This window comes from Eptatretus burgeri, chromosome 1, assembly GCF_056783735.1.
Source record: "Eptatretus burgeri isolate ZD-2024b chromosome 1, Ebu_testis_v1, whole genome shotgun sequence".
NCBI classification, from domain to species: Eukaryota; Metazoa; Chordata; class Myxini; order Myxiniformes; family Myxinidae; genus Eptatretus; species Eptatretus burgeri.
In genome coordinates this window covers 72928676-72950665 of record NC_140961.1, presented here as the reverse complement: position 1 = coordinate 72950665, position 21990 = coordinate 72928676, and the positions used below count along the sequence as shown (strand labels likewise).

The 21990-nt window shown below is 39.8% G+C and overlaps 1 protein-coding gene across 3 annotated transcripts in view; it reads left to right on the top strand.

Annotated features, from left to right (window-relative positions):
- The window catches only part of ZFYVE27 (zinc finger FYVE-type containing 27), a 141288-nt gene extending 137509 nt beyond the window's left edge, over positions 1-3779 (top strand). For all 3 annotated transcript variants that reach the window (XM_085888072.1, XM_085888078.1, XM_085888087.1), the window contains one exon: positions 549-3779. In XM_085888072.1, coding sequence (XP_085744198.1) covers positions 549-613 — 65 coding nt within the window. In that variant the 3' untranslated portion in view covers positions 614-3779. The remainder of the gene's footprint in view (positions 1-548) is intronic.
- Positions 3780-21990: the final 18211 nt, after the last annotated feature.

The window sequence follows — 21990 nt, the reverse complement described above, 5'->3', positions numbered from 1 at the left end:
CCTTTGTCTGGACATATCTTGTGCCTTTGAGTCCACTGTTTGGCACCCTGCCTTGCTTTCCAAGCTAGCAGCTTGTGGTATTTGGAGTCCCTTTGAAAGGTTTATGATTTTTCTCTGCCAGCGCAAACCAAAGATTCCCCACCCCTGGATCTCTAATAAATAGAGATTCCTAATGCAAGAATAGGTCGCAAACATTTGCATGATCTGTAAAGGTTGAAGCCAAGCTAAGAAGCTCGCAGGAGATTTCATCAGCCTTAGTCACATCAGCAATGCATACTGTACTGTTTACTGTATTGGATTTGGTGAGGATTTGGAAGGAGTGGGGGTGAAGGGTTTGGATAATAATACTGAACAGACTAGGGACAATGTAGGCCCCTAACTTTGTTTTGCCTTTTCATTTGTAGGTACACATAAATATCCAGCCTGTTGCTTGATTTTTCAGAAATAATTTTGTTGATTCCTTATATGTTAGTTTAAATCCAGAATTCTCCTTATATTTTGACAATTGTGTTGTGAAATCCCTACTTCATTTTCATTTTGTCTTTCAGCACCAAATGCTCAACAAGAGACTGTTCCTGTCTGCTGTGGGTGCTACTTTAAGCTAAATAAATAGCTTTTGGCTTCTCATCTGTCTATTCATGCCCTGCCTGACTACGATTCATCGCGAGCACTTCAACCCACACCTTTGCCATTCGAGACATTGAAACTCGACATTGCTTAAAATATTTAGGACTTTAATTTCAACTTGCCAGCACAATCTATTCAACTTCTTGTTTGTGTAATTTTTTTTTATACAGTGAAAATTTTGATCATTCATTTGCACAGATCTGGATCCTGGAGTGGGGTTTAAAATTTAAATAATCCTATTTTGCACACTCACAATACTTAGAGTGTGAAATATTTGATATAAATACATTCAATTCGCATTCTTTCTTTTTTATCTCACCATTTCCTTTACAATGGATAGTTTTTGTTTTCGATATAAAATGATTATTTTTCTCCACATTCGCAATTGGAAGTTAACCTGCTTAGCAACTTTGTTTAAAGGTTCACAACAGTGCTTGTACCATTTGTGTCAACATTTAAAAGATGGTACAATATCTTGCAGATGCTGTAAGTGTGGGAAACAAGACAATTGTCTTTCTGATTAGCTTCTGTACTTTTTCAGCTGTCATCTTTTTTTATCGTTTATTAATTTATAGATCAACTGTCATCTTGCTTCTGCATTGATTTTATATTTCGACTCCGTTGTTTTATGTTTTACTGCACGCTAAATGTAGTATTATTGCTTTTGAGATGCGAGCACTCAATTGAGTATCAACAGCACATACTGTACTTAACAATGCAAAGTGCTGTGAGCAACTTTATCTGGGTATTCCTGAACTGTCTGTAACCTGAGTTAATTGTACATTTTTTTTTCAAACCTTCATTATTTCAATTGTATTTGGTTATGAACTCCAAAAACCATCTCTTTAATGTCAGATAAGAGTGTCTTCATAATTCTGATTTAACACTGTATTGAATGAGGCAGGTTTTAAGCGATAACTGCAAGTTGCCTCGTTTTTTTTGGTTTATTTGTTTTTAATACAAGTTATGTAGTCATGTTGAGGGCAGCCATGTCCATGTGCAGCAAGACTGCTGAGTCACTTAAAATAAACTCATCCACATTTAATAATATTGCCTTAAAGTGGTTTGCAGAAAGTATGTAAATTATGTAAGAAGGCTGTATAAAATGTAATTATAACATTAAATTATGCTTTTCTGATGTTTCTAATTATTAAGAGGTACAAACAGGTTCTTTGGACGTGTATCTTGATTAGTTGAGGCAATCTCTTTTGATCGTAGAATAGATGCGACTATTTGTGTGTGTAATGGTTATTTTAATAATACCTATGGTTTAATTAGCTACATTTGCTAAAGTGTTTTGGCCTTTCCATCTTGTTATCTTGTATACAGCTTAAATTTTAATTTTTTTCTGTGGATTGTAAGTTTTCAGTATTCTTAATATTGTTGTATGTGATTCAAATGTTGGTGAGAGTTTTGCTTGATGTTTTATTTGCTCGTATGTGGTTAAGACTTTTTACTCATAAGAAGACAGGTTTCTGCATGGTGTGGGTTGGGGGGGGGGAATATTTCATGAATACTTGTGAAAGAGTGCCATTTACATTTGTCATATGTAAATATATATTACATTTAACAGTTGAGGGTAAATTTCTAAAGTTGGTCTGCAATGTGTTATGGACACCAACCAAAAGAAAATGTATTGCATGTCACTGTCACGTTTAGATTTCACATTTCAAAAGGCCAACATGTTAAAGTAAAATAGAGTTTTCAAAAATGGTGTGGTTGGTTGTTTGAAAAGACTGAAAGTAAACATTTGAAAATAAATGTTGTTTTGAAATTTAAATTTCAGGCTCTTGCATTTGGTAAGCTGATATGCATGCATTTTTAAATTTGACACAATATCTGAGATTTCTCGGTAAACACACCACCTCTTTCAGACAATTCCTACTGCCACCCTCATCCTCCCTCCCTCAATTCCTCCCACTTTATTTTGTGATGTCACTCCATCATCCCAAATAATGGCATCATCCCAATTTATTGGAACTTTAGGTTTACACCCAAATTTTGGTGGTAGAAAATTATAATTTTGGGAGCCATGACAATGTTAACTCGATTGCTATTACAGATTTTCAGAAATTTCCAGGCTCTAAGCTGTGGAATATTCTGTGGTTTGTTTGGAAGAATGCTCCCAAAAGGTAGATCACACATTACAAATTCTCCTGGCCAATGGAGAACTTGTTAGGGTTAAGGTATCCTAAGAATGGTACAGCAAATTAAAGTAATATTCTGTTGAGCCTGTACACTGTATGCTGTTATTTATGTTGATGTGAAAATACTCTGCTCGTAGCTGCTTTTTTTCCATTATTGTGGGTTTTGCTGCAATGTGATGATACATATCATAGATAGCAAGTTAGGATATAATGGCCAGAATAGTCATTTTCCACTGTCGTGCAGTATAGTTGATACAAGTATTGATTCCTGGAGTCAGAATTACAAAAGGTTTTGCATCAGTAATGGAGAGATGGATCTAAAGAATAATAAGATTGAAAGCAACCCATATTTGTGCATGTGCATTTCTCAGAAATTGCGAATTAATAATCACGTGTGGATTTGCATAATGATTGGAGTAATCAAAATATCTCTCGGAGGATTTTTCAAATCAAAATTATACATTTTCCATTTATGAAGGCCAATTTATCATTCATTGGGAGTTTGCTTGGAAGTCACTTACATTGGTTAATTGTGTGAGAACTGTTGAGCAGTTGTTTATGTTGCTGGTTTGATGTGGAATCTGTATTTCCAAATCATAATTGATGACCAAATTGCTAAATGCTTGAACACATGATTGTTTCAATAGATTATGAACAAGCTGTGAATGAATTTGGTCTTTAACTCCTCTCATGCAGATTTTCTTGTGACTTCGAAATGTTGCAATGAATCAGCAATACAGCCACATCAATCAATCACAACCGAATATTTTTGAAAAAGCGACATTACATCGTCTTTGTTTTTTAACCCCAACACTTAACAATAGTCAGCACCAATGCTCTGCACAGAGTATGGTCCCAATGGATGGACTTGACAAACCAGGGTGAACAAAATGTGTAAAGAAAAAAAAATGACATTTGTGTTTTTTTGAAACTATGATGTGGAAAGTCATGGAAATCATTTGTTATGCACTGGAAATGTTTGTAATTAAAATGAAGCTTCAGTTTTGTTTTAGTTGTGTGATTTTGTGCATGTTTGCATTTATATGAACAATTCAAAAGAAGAAGAGAACAAAGTGGAGAAAAAAAGAGAGAGGGGGAGGAAAAATGAAAGGAGAGAAAATGAAAATGAGTGGTGGTAAGATTGAATAAAATACACCTTAATCAACCAGGGAAAACACTGTTGGGGTGGGGGTATGGGAAATCTTGAAAAGCTACAAAAGATTGGAGGTATAACTGAATAGAAAGAGGTCATTAAACACTTGGAGGAAGGGTGGGTTGGGAGGAGGGGTGGGACGTGCCAATCTTGAAGATTACCCTGTGTTCTTTGCACTTTTGACTGTCCATGGTGCTGAAATGGAGAAAAATACCAGAAACTACCATGTGACTGAATGAGGGTCCAGAAAGATTGAAGCACGGAGCAGCTGCTTTGGAGAGATCTGTATTTATTGTTGGGTCTTGCATCTATTTTTCTCCTTGTAAAATCCTTTCTGATATATATATATATATATATATATATATATATATATATATATATATATATATATATATATATATATATATATATATATATTATATCTATATATATTATTATATATATATATATATATATATATATATATATATATATATATATATATATATATATATTATATCTATATATATTTTATATATATATATATATATATATATATTATATTAATGTGCATGTTAAAGTGCAGCAAAGGGGAAAAATAGATGAAATCGATAAAATAGGTTAATGACCTAATTACGACTTATTAAATAATTGTGAAATTTGACCTATTTTGATAGTTGGTCTGACAGCATCTATATTACTGCAAAATGTGGTGTTTTTAGCCTAAGTTGCTAAGGTACTACTAGATTAAAATAATTGGCTTTAATTAATAATAATAAAAATAATAGATGGGAAAATAACAATAGTTTTTCCATTTGGAAATAGAAACCTTGGTAAAAATTGGTCTTCCATTCAGAAATGGAAGCTCCAATAAATTGCTGAAAAAGCTCTCATAAAGTTTGGCTTTTCTTGACTTTTCTTTCATCTCACAGGTGATTATAAACTTACCCCAAGCATAAAATTTACATACAATGGCCCACTCTGTTTGAAAAATACTGAGTTATTTATTGTTCATCACTGAAATGCAAATAGAATACCCAGCTTTGCCCCAAAGAAACATCAAGGCAACTTCATGGTGCAAACTTTAGTTGCCATGTCTATATCGGTACGATATCTCTAAGCTGCAAACAAAAAGATGCCATCTTCAGTTTAGCAAAGGCCAAAAGGAAGTTGTTCATTGACGTAGGCTTAATTTGTATTTAAACAAGGTTTTGAGATTTAAAAAAACTTTTCAATAATTTTAAAAAGGAAGTTAAAAAATAAGAAAAGTGTTTGCATAGTTTTTTTAATTTCTTTTCAAGCAAACTTTTGAAAAAGTTTTTAAAGTTGAAAATGAATTTAAAAAAGAAAACAGAATTGAAATGTTTTTATAAATCAGAAATGAAAGTCAGTAAAACCAAAAATGCTTGAGAAAATGGAAATTGTTAAAAACGAAAAGGGCACTCTTCGACGTCGCAACATCACCAGATATGCCTTCGCCCACATTATTACATCATTATACATTATTTAATACTCAAAATATTAAATAATTCTGGCTGCCAGAATATGTGTCCGATCAGATTGAAATTTAAAGCATATATTCCCGATGACTGCAAGATCATAATTGTGATGTTTCAGGTTGATTGATGAAGCGGATCAACAGAAATATTTCTTTGAGATTTTCATTTAATCCAATATGGCTGCCAGACCATGTGACCTATTAATTATTCATAAACACCTTCGTGTCCCTGAGGCTTGCGGAACATGTGGGTGAAGTTTCCCCTCGATCTATCAAGCCATTTTGGAGAAGAAAATTTTTAAAGGTATATTCTTCAAAAAAATCATAGCTGCCAAACCATATGACCTATGACATCATGGTTGGAGAACTTTTTATTCCTCATGGATAGGCGATCATATTTGTAAAGTTTCACCTCAATCTGTTCAGCCGTTTTGGAGAAGAAGATTTTTTAAAGGTTTTTTATGTTAAAAACAATATGGTTGCCGAACCACATGACCGATTGTCATAATTTTTCCCCTCATACAAATTAGCCCAAGATGATCCTCAGAAATTTTCATTCAAGCATTCTATGTATGCAATTATGACCAGAATGAAGCCACCTATGACATCAAAAACAAACACCCTTGTTTCCCAAGGGGAGAACTTCATTTGTGCCAAGTTTAAATTTTTTCCATGGAGCGGTTTCGGAGATGCAGAGGTTCAAAGTTTTTCCTTTTTTCCAACATGGCTGCCACACCACGTAACATGTGTCGTCATAATTATTAAAACATTCCACATAATTAGTTGCATCCAGAGATTTAAACAAATCACCTGAGCCAAGTCTCAAGTCAAGTGTCATATAATGTCATTATCCAAGACTATGATTATTACAACTGCAGTGGCGTTGTGGTAAAAAAAAAATTGTGGGTAAGCTATGCAAATATCAGTTGAGGCTGGGAAGCAGCCAAATTTAAAGGCTAAGTCGTTGAGGTGTGTCTGCAGGCCGGGCGCAAGGCCCAATGTGAGCAGAGTATGGGTAGGTGCGGAAGGGGGTATCCCTCTCCCTCTCCCACTCATTCTGATGCTGCATGATCTTGGCTCTACACAGGTGGCAGCATGGCATCTCAGTTGTGGGGGATCTTTAGGCCACTTCTGCAGGATCGGTCAGTACACTCCTCAACATTTCAAACATGCTCTTTCTTTCCTCTCACACTTCCCCCTCTTCCCAACCCCTCAAATATTGTACCTCCCCCTGCCTGCTTCCTTCTCCACGATACCACGACCAAATCTGATCTTTCCCCTCTCCCCTCATCCTCCTCCCCCATGGCCATGCCTACTCTCATCATCGCTCCTCCCTCTCACCTCTCCCTCTCAAATCAGCTGCCTCCTCCCTTTTCAAAGCAACCTTCACTCTCTTACCCCTACAAGCTTCCCTCTCACCTTTCTCCAAAGTTCCTCCCATACCTTTTCCCTCTTCTCCCCCCTCACCCTTCTCCCTAAATTCTCTCCTCTCACCCTTCTCCCTCCAATTTCTCCCTTCAATCCCCCTTCTCGAAGTTGCCCCCCTCACATCCCCAAAGCTGCCTCCTTCCCCTGCCCGCTCTCTTCCAACTCATTCCTCCACCTCCAATCTTATACTTCCCTCTGCCCCCTCTCTTATTACTCCCCACTGTGTGTCGGAGTATATGCCTTGGGGTTTCCTTCCCTTTAGTGTACGTATGTTGTTTGTGGTGTTGAACCCAGCTCGTTCTCTCACGACTGCAATCCAAAGTTTGCGCTTCATGAGTATGAATGATCATACAGGTCAAAGCTACCAATCAAATGGATCTTTGTCAGTTGGGGTCTCTGACTTCTGAGTGATGTTACAGTTACCACATCAACAGTGTAATTTTTTGCAACTTGTATTTCAAACAGATACAAAGAGTCAAATGAGGAAGTTCACCATAACATAGAATGTCCAACTCCATTTCCCGCGTTGAGTTGTTTACTCCCAGTGTCCGTGTCCTGCCGTCTCAACTCACGCATGTTTACCTCGTCCTCTGGGGCTGTCGAACGATCGAGTCACATCACGTCATTCTCACTCAATGTCCTTGCAGCGTCCAGCGGGGCTGTCCCACGATCGACCCACATCGCGTTGTTCTCTCTCGTGCGCTGGCCCGTTCAGGATGATTGAAGAGCTCAAAGGAATTCTTTCCTGATACACAATCTTAATGAGTTTTAATCAACCTAATTATAATCGGCTCCACGTGTTAACAACCACTCTGGACATTAACACCTCGTTCACTCATCAGAGTTAAATCGAGCATGGGGACGATCGAAACACACGTCTCGTCACATGTCACCAGTCTCTCTACACTTCCCTCTCGCAGGTTTATATAGTAACACAGAATGATCCCGTGCCTTCCAGCAAATGCAATTCTCTTCTAAACTGGAACCTTCATTTTGGAATGTTCCAGCATCATCACGAATCACACCACGCACTTTATAGTATAATACTGACCCCCCCTCCCCACAGTCAGAATTAGCTCGTTACATCAAGCAGTTTACAATTCACCGATTCATGCGACAACAAATTTGTAACATGCAACAGTCAATTTTAATCGTTCATTTATAGGCATGTACTCGTGCTTATCCACAAATACCACAACCAATGCTTACTGGCCATATCGTCGAGCTTTTAACTGACACTGACTGCCTCATTCCATCAACACCGAGCCTTTTGTCCTCCTCATCAAGTGCTCTCTCCGAGCTCTTCTGAAATCTCCCACACACTGTCAACAACTCTTCCCACCACCCCTCTCCTCCCTCATCCTACCCTCCCCCTCTCCTGCACCCAAAGCCACCTTCCCTCACTCTTCCTTAACGGTGTGGTCCTCAAACATCCGGGGCCTTCACTCCAACCTGATTGATTTCTCCATACAGGTTGCCACTGACAAACCAGACATAATCTGCTTAACAGAAACTTTACTCCTCGAAGACGTCTCTGATTCCTTAGTTTCTGTCCCTGGTTACTCTCTCCACTGGTATGACAAACCTGAGCCTCATCTTGGTGGAGGAGTTGCTCTCTTTATCAAAAACTCCATTCCTCACTCTCCATGCACTACCCTCACTCCTCCACAACCCCAGGAATACATCTGGCTATGGCTTCTCCTTCTCTCCCTCCCACCTCTTGTTTATATGTGTGTTGTACTGTCTACCAGTGATGACTCCATTTACACCTCGCTCACCAAAAACATGGGCCAACTTCTATCCTCTCATCACAACTCTCTCTTCCTCATATGTGGTGACGTCGATTGTCATCATGCTCGTTGGTTAGGTGTGGGTACCTCTCTCACCTGCTATGACACTTCTGCGACTCATTGGGACTGACACAATCTGTCAACTTCCTGACCCGTGTCTCGGTCAATGGTACTCTATCTCTTCTGGATTTGGTTTTCAACCAATTTCCCTGCAAATATCTGCTGTTCTTCCTCTGCTCCAATCAGTTCATCTGACCACATGCTTGTCAAAGTGGACATCTCTCTGGTCGTTATTGGAGAACCACCTCGGCACCGACGAGCAGGGGTGCCGAGAGGGGGAGGGGTAAGGGGGGTAACCACCCCATGGCCCAGACCTAATAGTGGCCAGTCTGGTGATCTGAAGACGACGGCACTTCCAAGTTCCAATCAATGGCCGTGGAATATAATGTGACGTCAGAGGAATTGATTTGCCAGTCTAAATGCAGTACATACTGTACACTGTACTGTACAGTCTGTACTTATCGTAACATGTAAGAAGTAAGCCATGTCTGCTTTTTACCAACACAAGTCCTTTGCTCAGCAAAGACATGAGAAGGAGCAGCGGGATAAAGAAGCACAGAAAGGCTCTCGTCCTCTGTTCCATGTCGGTGTAATTAAGGCCAGTAGCTCTATTTCAAGTTACTGGAGACCTACTATTCCACAAGTGGTGGAAACAATTTTGAGAAATCTCAAGGTGGTAACGCTTTTGATGATATAAAAGAACAATGCATTCGTGGAAATGAAAATGAAACAGAGAGAGATGGTGGATCATTAGCACAAGACCATGAACTCTCACAGAACATTGAGAGCAGCCTCAAATGCCAATGTGCAAACTTTGACGTCGGCCAAGTCTCTGAAATTCCAACCCAGACAGAATTAGAAAACTGTGTGAGAGGAGGCCATCAGGAATATCCAAATAAATTTCCTACTGATGGACAGGGTCGTAAATTTCCAACAAATATCTTCATTTTCAAAATGCCAAACGGTGAAACTGGCAGTCGTCCATGGGGCTTGTTTTTAGCCAAACGAAACAAGCATTGTATTTTTTGCCATGCAGACTATTATCTCACACAATCTCTTCAACTTCAGCACTGGCATCACCTGCAGGTTGGAGTAGGACTGTAAGATGGGGAAAAAAAACAAAAACTATGGGACAGACTCCTTGAGCATGAAAAGAGCCTTGCCCACAGGACATGTTATATTGCTTGGCGTGAGCTTGAAAGATGCCTAAAAACACACTGGAGTTGATGACTTCATCAAACAGAATACCTTGCTGGAGGCTGAAAAGTGGAAGAAGCTCCGAGCGAGGATCATTGATGTAGTACTCTTCCTTGGAGAGAGGGGATTGCCTTCCAATGGATCATCATAAAGAATTGGAGATCTTCACAATGGGAATTTTCTTGGTACACTGGAGCTTTTAGCACATTGTGATTCCCTTCTGCAAGACCATGTCACAAATTTTCAAGTGTCACAGCAAAGAGGAGAGCAAATGCAGGCCCACTACCTTTCTGCTGAATCACAAAATGAGTTTATAGATCTCTGCGCTGAACATGTTCATAATTTAATACCGGATGAATGGGAAAAGGATCAGTATTTTTCTGTGATGGTTGATGCAACACCAGATGCCAGTCAAACAGAACAAACAACATTCATCCCCAGATATCTCGGTCAACAGCAAAGTGGATTCATTGTTCAAGGACGTTTCTTGACCTTTGTTGATTGTTGTGAGAAGACAGTAGCACAGGTTGTTTCCAAGATTCTGAAAACACTGGAGGAGAATAACATTTCTTAAACTGATTGTCTTGAGCAAGGACATGACGATGGTGCAAACATAGGTGGAAAATACAATGATGCTCAAAAGCACATCATTGAAAAGATCCCTCTGTGTGTGTTTTCACCTTGTGGTTGCCATACATTGAACCTATATGGTGCAGATTCAGCAGCTAGCTGTCCTGAAGCAGTAACATTATTTGGAACTGTTCAGACAATTTACAACATATTCTCCAGTAGCCTTCAGGGGTGGAGCGTACTGCAAAACAAAGTCGGGTCCTCTCCGCATGGATTACGTGGCACAAGATGGATAGATATTGTTGATAGTGTTTGACCATTTTCAGCTCAACTCCTTGGTATACGAGAGTTTTAAGTTTTCAGTTGAGAAAGACAAAAGTAAGAAAGATGATTTTACAAGATTTTTTTTTTTAATGTTAAAAAACCTCTGAAACATGCCAAGAAGTTTTGTAAAATCAAGAATAAAACAAAACATTTCTTGAAAGTTCAAAAAAGCAAAAATTCAAAAAAACCAGAGAAGAAAATGTTAAGCTTTAAAAGGTCAAAAATATGTAAAAAAAATTCAATTTTTTTTTTTACCAGTGGGATATGAACTTTTTGTCAAGAAAATATTTCTTAAAAGGCAAACAAAAAATAGGTTTATAAAAGTATTTTAAAAGGCAAGACTATAAAAGGAAAATTGTATTAGAAATGAAAGAACCTTTTAAAAAAGCTTTTTTTCAAGCAATCCAAATTCTTGAATGTTTTTTTTCACTCCCACAATGTTTCCTTTTTTTATGACCCTTGCTCTTGATTTCCCTCGTTTTCTGTGTGCATACAACAAACATCACATGCTCTCCTACCACCGCCTTATCCTCCACAACTGTTAATTCCTCACGACCAACAAATCCAGCTCCATTGGATAGACAGTAAAAAAAACAAAAGTCAGTCTTAAAAATGGAAGTTAAAAAAAAGTTAAAGAGTTAAAGTGAAAGTAAAAAAAAGTTTAAAATTTTTTTTTAAGGTTAAACAATGTTTTTAAAGTTAGTGTTTAAAATAAAATTAAAAAACTTACAGTTTAAAAAAATGTTTAGAATGACCTTAACATAATACTTTAGAAAGCTTTGGGTTAATACATTTTCTCAAGTTAATGAAAAGAGAAGCTTTTAAAAGGTTGGAAATTCTAAAAATTACACCAGATAGCAAGAAAATGAAAAATAAATATTTTTAAGCAGTAACAGAAAATTAACATCAAGAGAGAATAGTTTTAAAAGGTTGAAAAGTTTTCAATAAAAAGAAGATAAAAGTAAAGTTTGAAAAAGGTAAGTTTTTATTATAAAAAGGGAACTTCTGGGAACTAAGTTTAAATCCTATCTGTCCCCCACAGACCCTATTTTGTACCTTTGTCTTTTTGAAATTGAATTTAAATGTGCTGTTAATCTTGTGATCTTGGCACAATATTAATGTCAGCAACTCACTGACCACATCATCCAAAATAATAAGAAGACTACATTTGACCAGAAGAATTGTGAGTCATTTCTGAACCCCTTGTTATCTCAAAACAGTCTAAACATGCTGATTAAAAAAAAACCCAAAAAACTCTTTACTGTGTGCCAATTTGGTTCAAAGGAGAACAATGTCATGTTTGTTTTTAGTATAAACTCGACGACCCATGAACCCGTTGGGTTCCTGTTGTGACAGCGGTTGATAAAAAAATAAAAGCAAAGATAGCTCCAGCAAACTATTGTTTGTGTTGATGAAATAATCCCAAAGAGTACTTGACTGAATCGGGAATTGATTTTTTTTATATTTTTTTTCGTTGCCCGATTTGAACGAAACTTGATATTGCTCATCAATGTGAAAAAAAAAACGGAGAAAAGAAAGTCGAAGAAATTATTGTGCGTAATCTTCTAAACACAATTTTATTTATTAATGAACACAGAAGTATTAGATCAAAATTGCGGTTTATTTTATGCTTAAAAATAAATCGTTCTTTGTCTATACTAAATGTTTGAGATTTTAAAATAAATCATTTCAAGAAAAAAAATAAAAGATAGCTCCAGCGAACTATACCGCTGAGGTTGTTTGCATTGATCAAATTCTCCCGAAGAGTACTTGACTGAATCGGGAATTGATTTTTTAATATTTTTTTCGTTGCCCGATTTGAACGAAACTTGATACTGCACACCGCAGGAGAATGGTGAGTAAGGTGGCACTAAAATTTTTGGCTGTATTTCGGGAACATACATACATACATACATACATACATACATACATACAAGATTAGGATCCAGGAGAAAAAGAACCCATCAATAACTAAAGAAAGCTTCCAACATTGACTTTCGTGTGTTTATTGATTTTTGTGAAAGAAATTATCTGTACCGGTGAGAATTAAATTTGTGGTCACAATAGCAAGGGCTTATCACACTGATTGGATCATAACAAGAAAGTCTTGAAAACCGTTAGGGATATTATTCCTTTAAAGTGTTCAATTGGACCTCTGACAACATTACCAATATCCAAGCTCGCAACAAATCTCCATAAAACTCGGTGTTGACCGCATATACCCTTGGAGTAAAGTTTTTCACAGTCACATCCATCCAAAGGATTAATCATTTAGCTTCTTTTAACTGTGAAATGCTATTCTGTAGGCCTAAAAAAATAAGATAATTTGTAATGATTTAGGTGAGGGTTGATTATCATTGCAAGTTTTTCGGATATACCGGTGGAACCAGTCATAAAAGGGTTCAATGAGTGTTTATTACCTCTACCTTCTTCATACAAAGATGGCTGGAATCATGAGTGTGTGGATTGTGAATAATCCTTGTCTGCATCTGCTCTGAATCCAGGTCTGGCATGTAGAGGTCATGGCATGCTCTGCTGATTAGACTTAAATGGTGCAAGCTGTGTGGCCAAAATGGTTCAACCACATCACTTGAACTGGTCGATGCTGCTTTGCTTTTCACATTGGCACCTGCTTACAAATATGTTGCTCCATCTTGTGTGTGCACACTCGTGCGTATGAAATATTAATAATTGAATGCTTTTGTTTGGACCTCGTTTCAAAGGAGATTTTTGTTTTATTTTTGATCAAATGGATGACACGTTACTTTAATGTTCTCCAGCTATATTTCTTTCTTCTTTCTTATGCAGCACAAAGCTGTGGGGTGGCATCATTGGCTAAGGGTGTGGCTGTGCCGCTAATGCAATGCCTTCTGTAGGTTATGGCAGGAATTTGGAATTTGGCCAGGGTGCCGGCGATTGCTCACCTCGTCTTCACGAAGGACACCATGGAATCTTTAACATCACCAGCTAATGCCGACAGATGGGACGCCAGTTTAACGTCCATCCGGGATAGCACACACATTGATGAATCACCCTGCCTGTGAAACTCTGGGGTGACAGTTTACAGCTGGGTCGAGATTCAAACCTCGGCAAGACAGCTTAGTGGTAAGTGTGCATACATCTCGGCCATGCTGCCACTCCTCCAGCTATATTGATGGATACAGATGGGCAGACAGATTCAGATAATGCTGCCTATTTATAGAATATAAGTAAAATTGTGTGAAAATTTTATATTATCGATGTAAGGCCTTGAATTAGGGTCAACTAACTTACAACAAACAACCATTTTTCTGTCACATCTTGAATAAGTCTACAGGAAAAGTTTATCCATAAAATGCTTTTGTAATGTGTCCAGTCGAGAAAGCCTTGCTTCTTTGACTTTAATGTTGTTGTTGTTGTTGTTGTTGTTGTTGTTGTTGTTGCTCTGTGTCTTCTGATCTTAGCATCAAGGTTGTTGTTCTGCGATGGATTTGTTTTACCTCATCAAAATTATTCAACTTGTGTGTGGCTCTTGTGAGCCAATTTGCTTGGCATCATATTGCCAATATGCCTGGTGTTGGCTTAATGGTTAGGATAGCGGGCTTGGGATCCCAGGGTCCTGAGTTCAAATCCTGCTCAGCTATTGAATTAATACCAGGTGGGGTTGACTCGACCTGTCATCCTTCCGAGGTCAGCAAAATGAGTGCCAGCATGCTGGTACACTGTGTCTGAGTGGTGACCCGTCCAGGATTGTGCCCAATAGCCAAGGAGACTGCTTAGGCAGCACCAAAGCTCTGCACAGAGTATGGTCCCGATGGATGGATGGATGGATGGATGGATATTGCCATAACAAGATATTCGGTTGTGTCTGTCACTCACCCAAGTCGTATGGGAAATACAGTTCTGGCCGCCACCTTGTGCTCGGAGGGCTCCAGAGCTCTGGGAATGCTCCCAGACCCATACTTTTTGAGATGAATATAGGTGCCTTAGGTAATAGAGGTCTGACTTGCTCCACCAAGATTTTCATTTAGACATTGGTATTTTCCTTAGTATACCGATTCTACATGACTACCATGGAAGACACGAGGCGTGACATTGCTATGAAATTCAATCTCGCGGCCCAATTAATAGCGAAGCTAAAGAAACAGCCAAGCCAACGCTTTGCTTTCGCAAAGCAAAAAAGACCTCAAAGCCATCTGCCTGAGGTATATCCTATGCACCAGTCATCTCCATCTTCATCTCCAAGCCACCACCGGAGAAAGAGGATGCCGAATCATTCAGGATGAGTTCCATCAAATTATTGCCTCCAAAAATTTTCTCGGTGAACTTGACTACCTTGTCCGGTGAGTTCAGGTAGAGTTGGGACTCAGCAACCACCACCAACTGAAAGGGGCCGTGCTGCTTTACCAATACACCAGGCACGGCATTGATTGTGTCACTAAGACCGTCAAGCACTCCATCGCGACCGTCAGAGGGAAGTATAACATTTGTTTGGACTGTCGCGTCGAGATGTCGGTAAACGCCGATACTTCAAAGCTGACCTGTGCCGAGTGCAGGACGGTCCGAGAGTTAATAGGAACCGTCTTCAATAAAGCACAGTTGTACTACCGGGAGGGGCAGAAGGTCAAATTGGGATCATTCAACCCGAATCACCACTTTCAGTTCTGGATGGACCGCATCTCAGCCTGAAAGCCAGAGGAGGAGCTCAAAATAAAGAAGATCACAATTATACATGGAGAAAAACTCCTGGAGCAACTCCGGGAAATCATTCAGCGTGACGAGAAAATCCATCGCCTATTCACACTTGATGACATCCAAGCAATATTGAAAGAAATTGGGTGAACGGATCTGAATAAAAACTCCCCTCTTATTATGTGACATCTCATGGGTATTATTTGGTTTCCAGACTCTAAACTTTGGTTTCCTCAGATTAATTTCTTGTTCATATTCTAATTTTGAGAATGTTTCTGAGGGTTTTGATTTTGTTCTCAAGTATACTGTTTCATTGTAAGCATCCACAACATCTTGTATGATAGAAACCCATTTCTTACGGCCGAGATGAGTAAACTTTTTGGACATTCTCTCCTTCAAAATGTGATTAAAACGCTCAATGACCTTCGTTAAAGGTACTGTACAATGTAACACAACAACAAAGGTACTGTACAACAAAATCCAAAAATATTCTAATATCGAACTCTGTTCCCTCATCAGTCCATAATTTCTTTGGCTTTCTTTTACTTTTACTAAATATCCCATTGAAGGCTAACATAAGAGTACTTCCCCTTTTGTTTTTCAAAAGAACAACCCACACATTTCTCGACCTCAAATCGATAACTGTTTAAAGCATACTTATATCCCCTGTCATTATTAAGTTCAATCAAGTCAGCGGACCAAATGTAATCAACCTCTTTAGAATACACCTTCCTCCTTTTAAACTTTGTAATCATCGGTTTATGTAATTCATAGGCTAATTGCTCTTCAGGCTTAATGGCATCATTTTTTTTTCTTCTGCTAAAGTGGAAAGAACAAGCCCCAGTCCTAATTTAGCACTTAACATCTTCTTTGCAATAAATCTATCAACTTTCTCTTTCAAAGTTGGATTTCACATCAAAAGATAAATTATACAACATTTCTCTATCGGCTTTGTGTTTCTCAGCTAAAGTAGTGCTGTCCCCATCATCAATATCGTGTTTCATACACACTTCATCAACCCTATTTTTATGTCTGCTCCAAGGTTTAGGATTGTCAGCTTCGTCTAATCTCTTATACAGGTTTGTGCCAGGACCACAGAACGAATACCACGGTAGATGTAGTTCTCCGAGTATCCCAGTCGTTGTGAATTTACTTCCTGACAGCAATTTTTGTATATCTCCTCCACTTTTCTGCTTAGAAATGAATTGACTCTTTTTAGTTGAACACACTGCATATATCCTTTTCTGTATAACTATTATTTTTACTTTTTAGAATAGAGATATCTCTAGTCTCTGTTGTCTTTTTACACTTGGCACAATGAATCATTATATTTTTACTCATACAGATTATTAGAAGCTTTTTCGCTTTCAACATAAACATTTGGATCTTCACTTTGCAAAAGTGAAAATATGAAGCAGCATCTTCATACTTTCCTTCATAAAGGCTTACTATACTAAGTACTTAAAGAATTTTCTTCTCTCATTTTTTGGATTATGATGAACAAATGCCAAAGTCGTATCTACATCTTCTCCATCAGCTATAGCCTCCACCTTTTCAGCAAACTCTTCTCAGCTTTCCTAATTTCAAAGCTTTATTTCTTTCACATATATCACTCATTTTAATTGCTGTCTATACCTTTGAACGTTCTCGGTCTAATTTTTTTGGTCCTTTCCGAAATTTCATCATAATTTAATGTCTTGTGCTCCTTTTGTTCTATCTCATCCCCATCTCCCCATGGAATATCATATTTGTATTCGTCTGGATTTGTCGATATTCCTGCATCTGTAATTATTTTCTTGATCATGGGGAACTAGTAAAATTTATTCACTGTTTCTAAATGAGCTCTTTGTTTTGCAAGTTTTAATACCTTTTGTTTATTTAAGTCTCATTAAATCCATATTTGTAGGTTGAGCAACATCAGTGTAAAATCACCTACTAATTGAGTGTTCCATTCTTACGTTGTAGATTATATTTCTTAAAATATCGAATGCCTTTTTCTCGCAAGTATCCTTGGATACAAAAATGGTAATTTTCTTGAAGAGTTCCCTTGCTTCCTGCCATGTATTATATGCATTTTATTATTTTGAAATATATGAAATATTAAGATGAAAACACACAACACCACCCCATCTTCCCATCATCATATCGGTTTGAAAACCCTTACTTATTACATGCAACTGTGTTTCTTCTGAATTCATAATATAAACCATAGTGAGGCTTTCATAGCTTCTGTTCTGATCAAATTATTTTATTCGTTGTTTGGTAATTGTGCTTTCACAAATCTCATTGCCACTGCAGAGTGGATATCGTCTTCCTTGCAAGAATGTTTCAATTGTTCAAGGTCTTGTAGGTTTATTGAAAATGACCAATTATACCTTAAATCTGACATATCGTGTACCCAAGTTGCTACTCTCATATGGACTATACGCCCTTGTTTTTAAAATTATATTTTTATTGAAACATTGAACAATATAGTACTCTGCAGTCTGCAATGATGTTGCAATTTCTGTATTTTTTGATTAAATATCTGTTTTGCTTATGGCGAGGTGTTTTGCCAAATCATTTAATCTCACGAAGTCGTTATCATCTGTAGGATTCGGGTAATTGGTTAGTTGATAAGAATTCCCCATATTGATATTCTGCATCATACGATATTTCATATAGACTGTTGAGGCTTGTATGAGAGCTAACACACAGAATGTACAACAAGGGGAGCAATAGACAAGAGGAGGGGGAGAGGGAAGGAAAAAAAACAGTGTGCAACAGAGACATGAGGAGATCTGTGGAAGGGAGAGGGATGGGGTGGGGTACACAGGGTAAACAAGATGGACACTACAAAGACTTTAAGGTCTTTACACGGCAGGGGCTTTCAGTAAGGAAAGCAGTGAATTTGAAGGAGGTTGGTTTGGGGTGGATTAGCAGGGATAGAAAAGATCATGGTTTTGGATGGGGGAAGATAAGAGATGGTGGTGAACAGCTGTTTTGAAGACCTGGAGGGAAGAGTGGGATTGAAGAAAATGTGGGAGTTTGTTCCAAAGGTGGGAAAAAGAGGAATGAAAGAGTGAAGGTGAGCAGTGATTCTTGATTTTGGTAGTTTTACCAGAAGGGGGTTGTTGGCGGACCTTGAGCGCCTTGCAGAAATAGGGGGGGCATATCTCAGACAGAGCAGGGGTGGGGTGGGGAGCGAGGCCAGAAAGGAGACTGTAGAAGACAGAAAGGCCACTGACCTGCCTGTGTTGAGAGAGTGGAGACCCAAAGGCTCAGCCACATCATAGGAGATACTAATGATCCTAAATGCCTTGGTTTCCACAGCGTGAGACTGAGAAAGGTGAGAGGCGGGAGCACCAGCCTTGTGGGGAGAGCAGTACTCTATCAGGCTGTGGACGAAAGCTTTGTATGTGGTCAGGAGCTCAGGAGCTCAGGTGTGCCAAGGAAGGACTTTGCACGACGGAGGATGCGTTGTCGGTGACTGCCTTTGGAGGCCAGCTTGGAAATGTGGTTTTCCCAGGAAAGATCATGGCAGATAGTGAGACCCAGAAGCTTGACAGAAAGGACTTTTCCAAGAGGATTGTTGAGAAAGTGGATGGGGGGGGGGGGTTGCCAGACGGTCCTTTCAGAGAGACATAGTGAGTTTGAGGTTCGATAGTAAACAGCCACACTTCGGCAAACTTTGGAGCAGATTAAGATTTTTTGAGGGTCCTGGGCACAAAAAATATTTATGCCCAAAAAGGTCCCAAAAATTGGACTCCGTGTTATTTTCGCACTCACTCAGCCCACACCCCATGTTGCGTTAGGATTAACTGCAAAAATCCTGAGGAATTCCCATGTTTTATTTATTGCCTCCCCCCCCCCTTGGGAAAATTTTTTTTTCCTTGTTAAGGTGTTCCATGAACAATCAGCTTGCTATCGCTTGCCAAGCCAGCCGTTCCTTATCAACTGTTTAGTTGGAGTGCTTGCTTGAGGGCTTAAGCCGCTTGTTCCACATTGCCAGCAGCCAAGTCTACCGAATCTGAAGCTGTGTCACCGTCTTCATCTGTTGTTGCTCCTTGAAGTATTTGTTTACAGTCGGTATCGGTTTTTTTTTTGGTTTTTTTTAACAAAGCAACTCCTGTAGCCTCCTTTGTGTGATGAATTGAAGGACGTGACGCGTGATCACATGTCGCGCGGCTCACGCACGGGATAGATAAAGCCGAGATTCCGCGCGGTCGGGGGGATTGTCCCTGGGGCATTGTCATTTACGGCGGCGGTCCACTTGGTGCTCGTTGAATGGTAAGAATTGAGAGTATACCAGAATCCGTGCTAATTGCTGATTTATTTTGCGGTGATCTACTGCACATGTATACATTGCTACATTTATACTCCTTGCTGCACCTGTATCCCCTGATGTGCCCGTAGAAGCGGCTTCAATCAAGTGGAATAAAGCCTACACTCTGAAGGTTTTTCCCTCGCTTTCATTTCAATTTATTCCACTTGATCCCTTCGGCTCCCTCAACCGACGATGGACAAGATCTACAAACCGGAGAGGTTCGACGCAGATCCAAACGCGACTGACTCGGAAATGAAATGATCGCATTGGTTCCGTTCCTTCTCACACTACCTGACCATTATTGAAGAGGGAGCCGACAAATTGGCCGCCCTTGTGAATCATGTCTCGCCCAGTGTATTCAGGCTCTTCTCGGAGTGTGACACCTACGATGCAGCGATCGACGTGCTGCAGGCGCTCTACGTGAAGCGCAAGAACGAGGTGTACATACGACATCTTCTCAACACACGCAAGCAAGCAGCCGGGGAGACAATCGATCAGTTCCTGCAAGCTCTGAGGCAGTTGGGAAAAGACTGCAGTTTCCGGGCCGTAACCGCCGAGGAACACCGAGATGAAGCGACCCGAGAGGCGTTCATCCAAGGGCTCAGGTCAGCCCCCATACGGCAACGCTTACTGGAGAAAGCGCAACCCACTCTTGAAAAGGTAGCTGACCAGGACGAGCTATGGATACGGCTCAGCAGCAATCTGAGTCATATGGGACACCGATGCTGCTAATGAACGCTGCTACGGCGGAAACTCAAGGAACCCCCCAGGGCACCTCCGACACTGAGGATGGAGATAAACCCGAGGAATCGGATACCCAGACCTCCTCAAACTCCTCAGCCACTACTTCGGTTGGTAACTGCTTCTTTTGTGGGTACAAAAGGCACTCCGCAACAAATGCCCCGCCAGGGATGCCACATGCATGAATTGTGACAAGAAAGGGCATTATGCCAGGGTATGCAAATCTACTCTTAGAAGAAATAAACCCACTTCTGCGGCTCTCTACTCACAAAAGAAACTAACTGCAGCTTCACCGGGGAATCTATCCAAGGTTATCATCAACGTACGAATTAACGGGCATATGGCTGAGGCTCTGATTGATACCGGTAGCTCTGAAAGTTTCGTCAACAGCTCGCTAGTGAAGGGCAGGAAATGGAAGATCCACCCGACAGACAATACGGTATGCATGGCCACCACATCACTACAGTCCCGCGTACGAGGGTACTGCAATGTTGAATTGGACGTAAAAGGGTACACGCATCGGGATGTAAGGGTACTGGTGCTTCATGATTTATGCGCAGACGTAATTCTGGGTCATAATGTCCTCAAGCAGCACACGAGCGTCGAAATACCCTTTGGAGGAAGCAAACCTCGTCTAATTCTAAATGCTCTGACCACCGCAGAGGTAACGTCCCCCCTGCTGTTTGCTAACTTGTCGCCGGACTGTAAACCGATAGCGATCAAATCGCGACGATATACCACTGCTGACATGAACTTCATCACTTCAGAGACCAAGCGATTACTGGAAGAAGGAATTATAGAACCGAGCGATTCGCCGTGGCGCGCACAGGTGTTGGTGACCAGCAGCCAGAACCATAAGAAACGAATGGTTGTCGATTACTCTCAAACGGTCAATCGCTTCACCCAACTCGATGCCTACCCTTTGCCGTGCATAGACGAGATGGTCGAACGCGTGGCCAATTATAGGATATTCAGCACCATAGATTTGCGAAGCGCCTATCATCAAATTCCCATCCGAGAGGAAGACAAACCTTACACCGCGTTCCAGGCAGGTAGACGCCTCTACCAATTCAGGAGGATTCCGTTCGGTGTCACCAATGGAGTAGCTTGCTTCCAACGAGTTATGGACGACATCATCTCGGATGAAAAACCTCAAAGACACTTTTGTTTACGTGGACAATGTCACGGTGTGCGGTAAGGATTGGGGGGAACATGATATGAATCTGGACAGATTCTTGAGCATTGCTAGAAAATATAATCTGACCCTCAACTACGAGAAATGCGTATTCTCGGAAAGGTCAATTAATCTTCTCGGCTACACAATAGCCGACGGCATGATTATGCCCGATCCTGAACGATTGCGCCCACTCCGTGAGCTACCCCCACCTCAGGACCTGCAGACAATGCGGCGGGTGATCGGAATGTTCGCTTACTACGCGAGATGGATCCCCCAATACTCCGAGAAAATACATCCCCTAGTGCATTGCAAAAACTTCCCA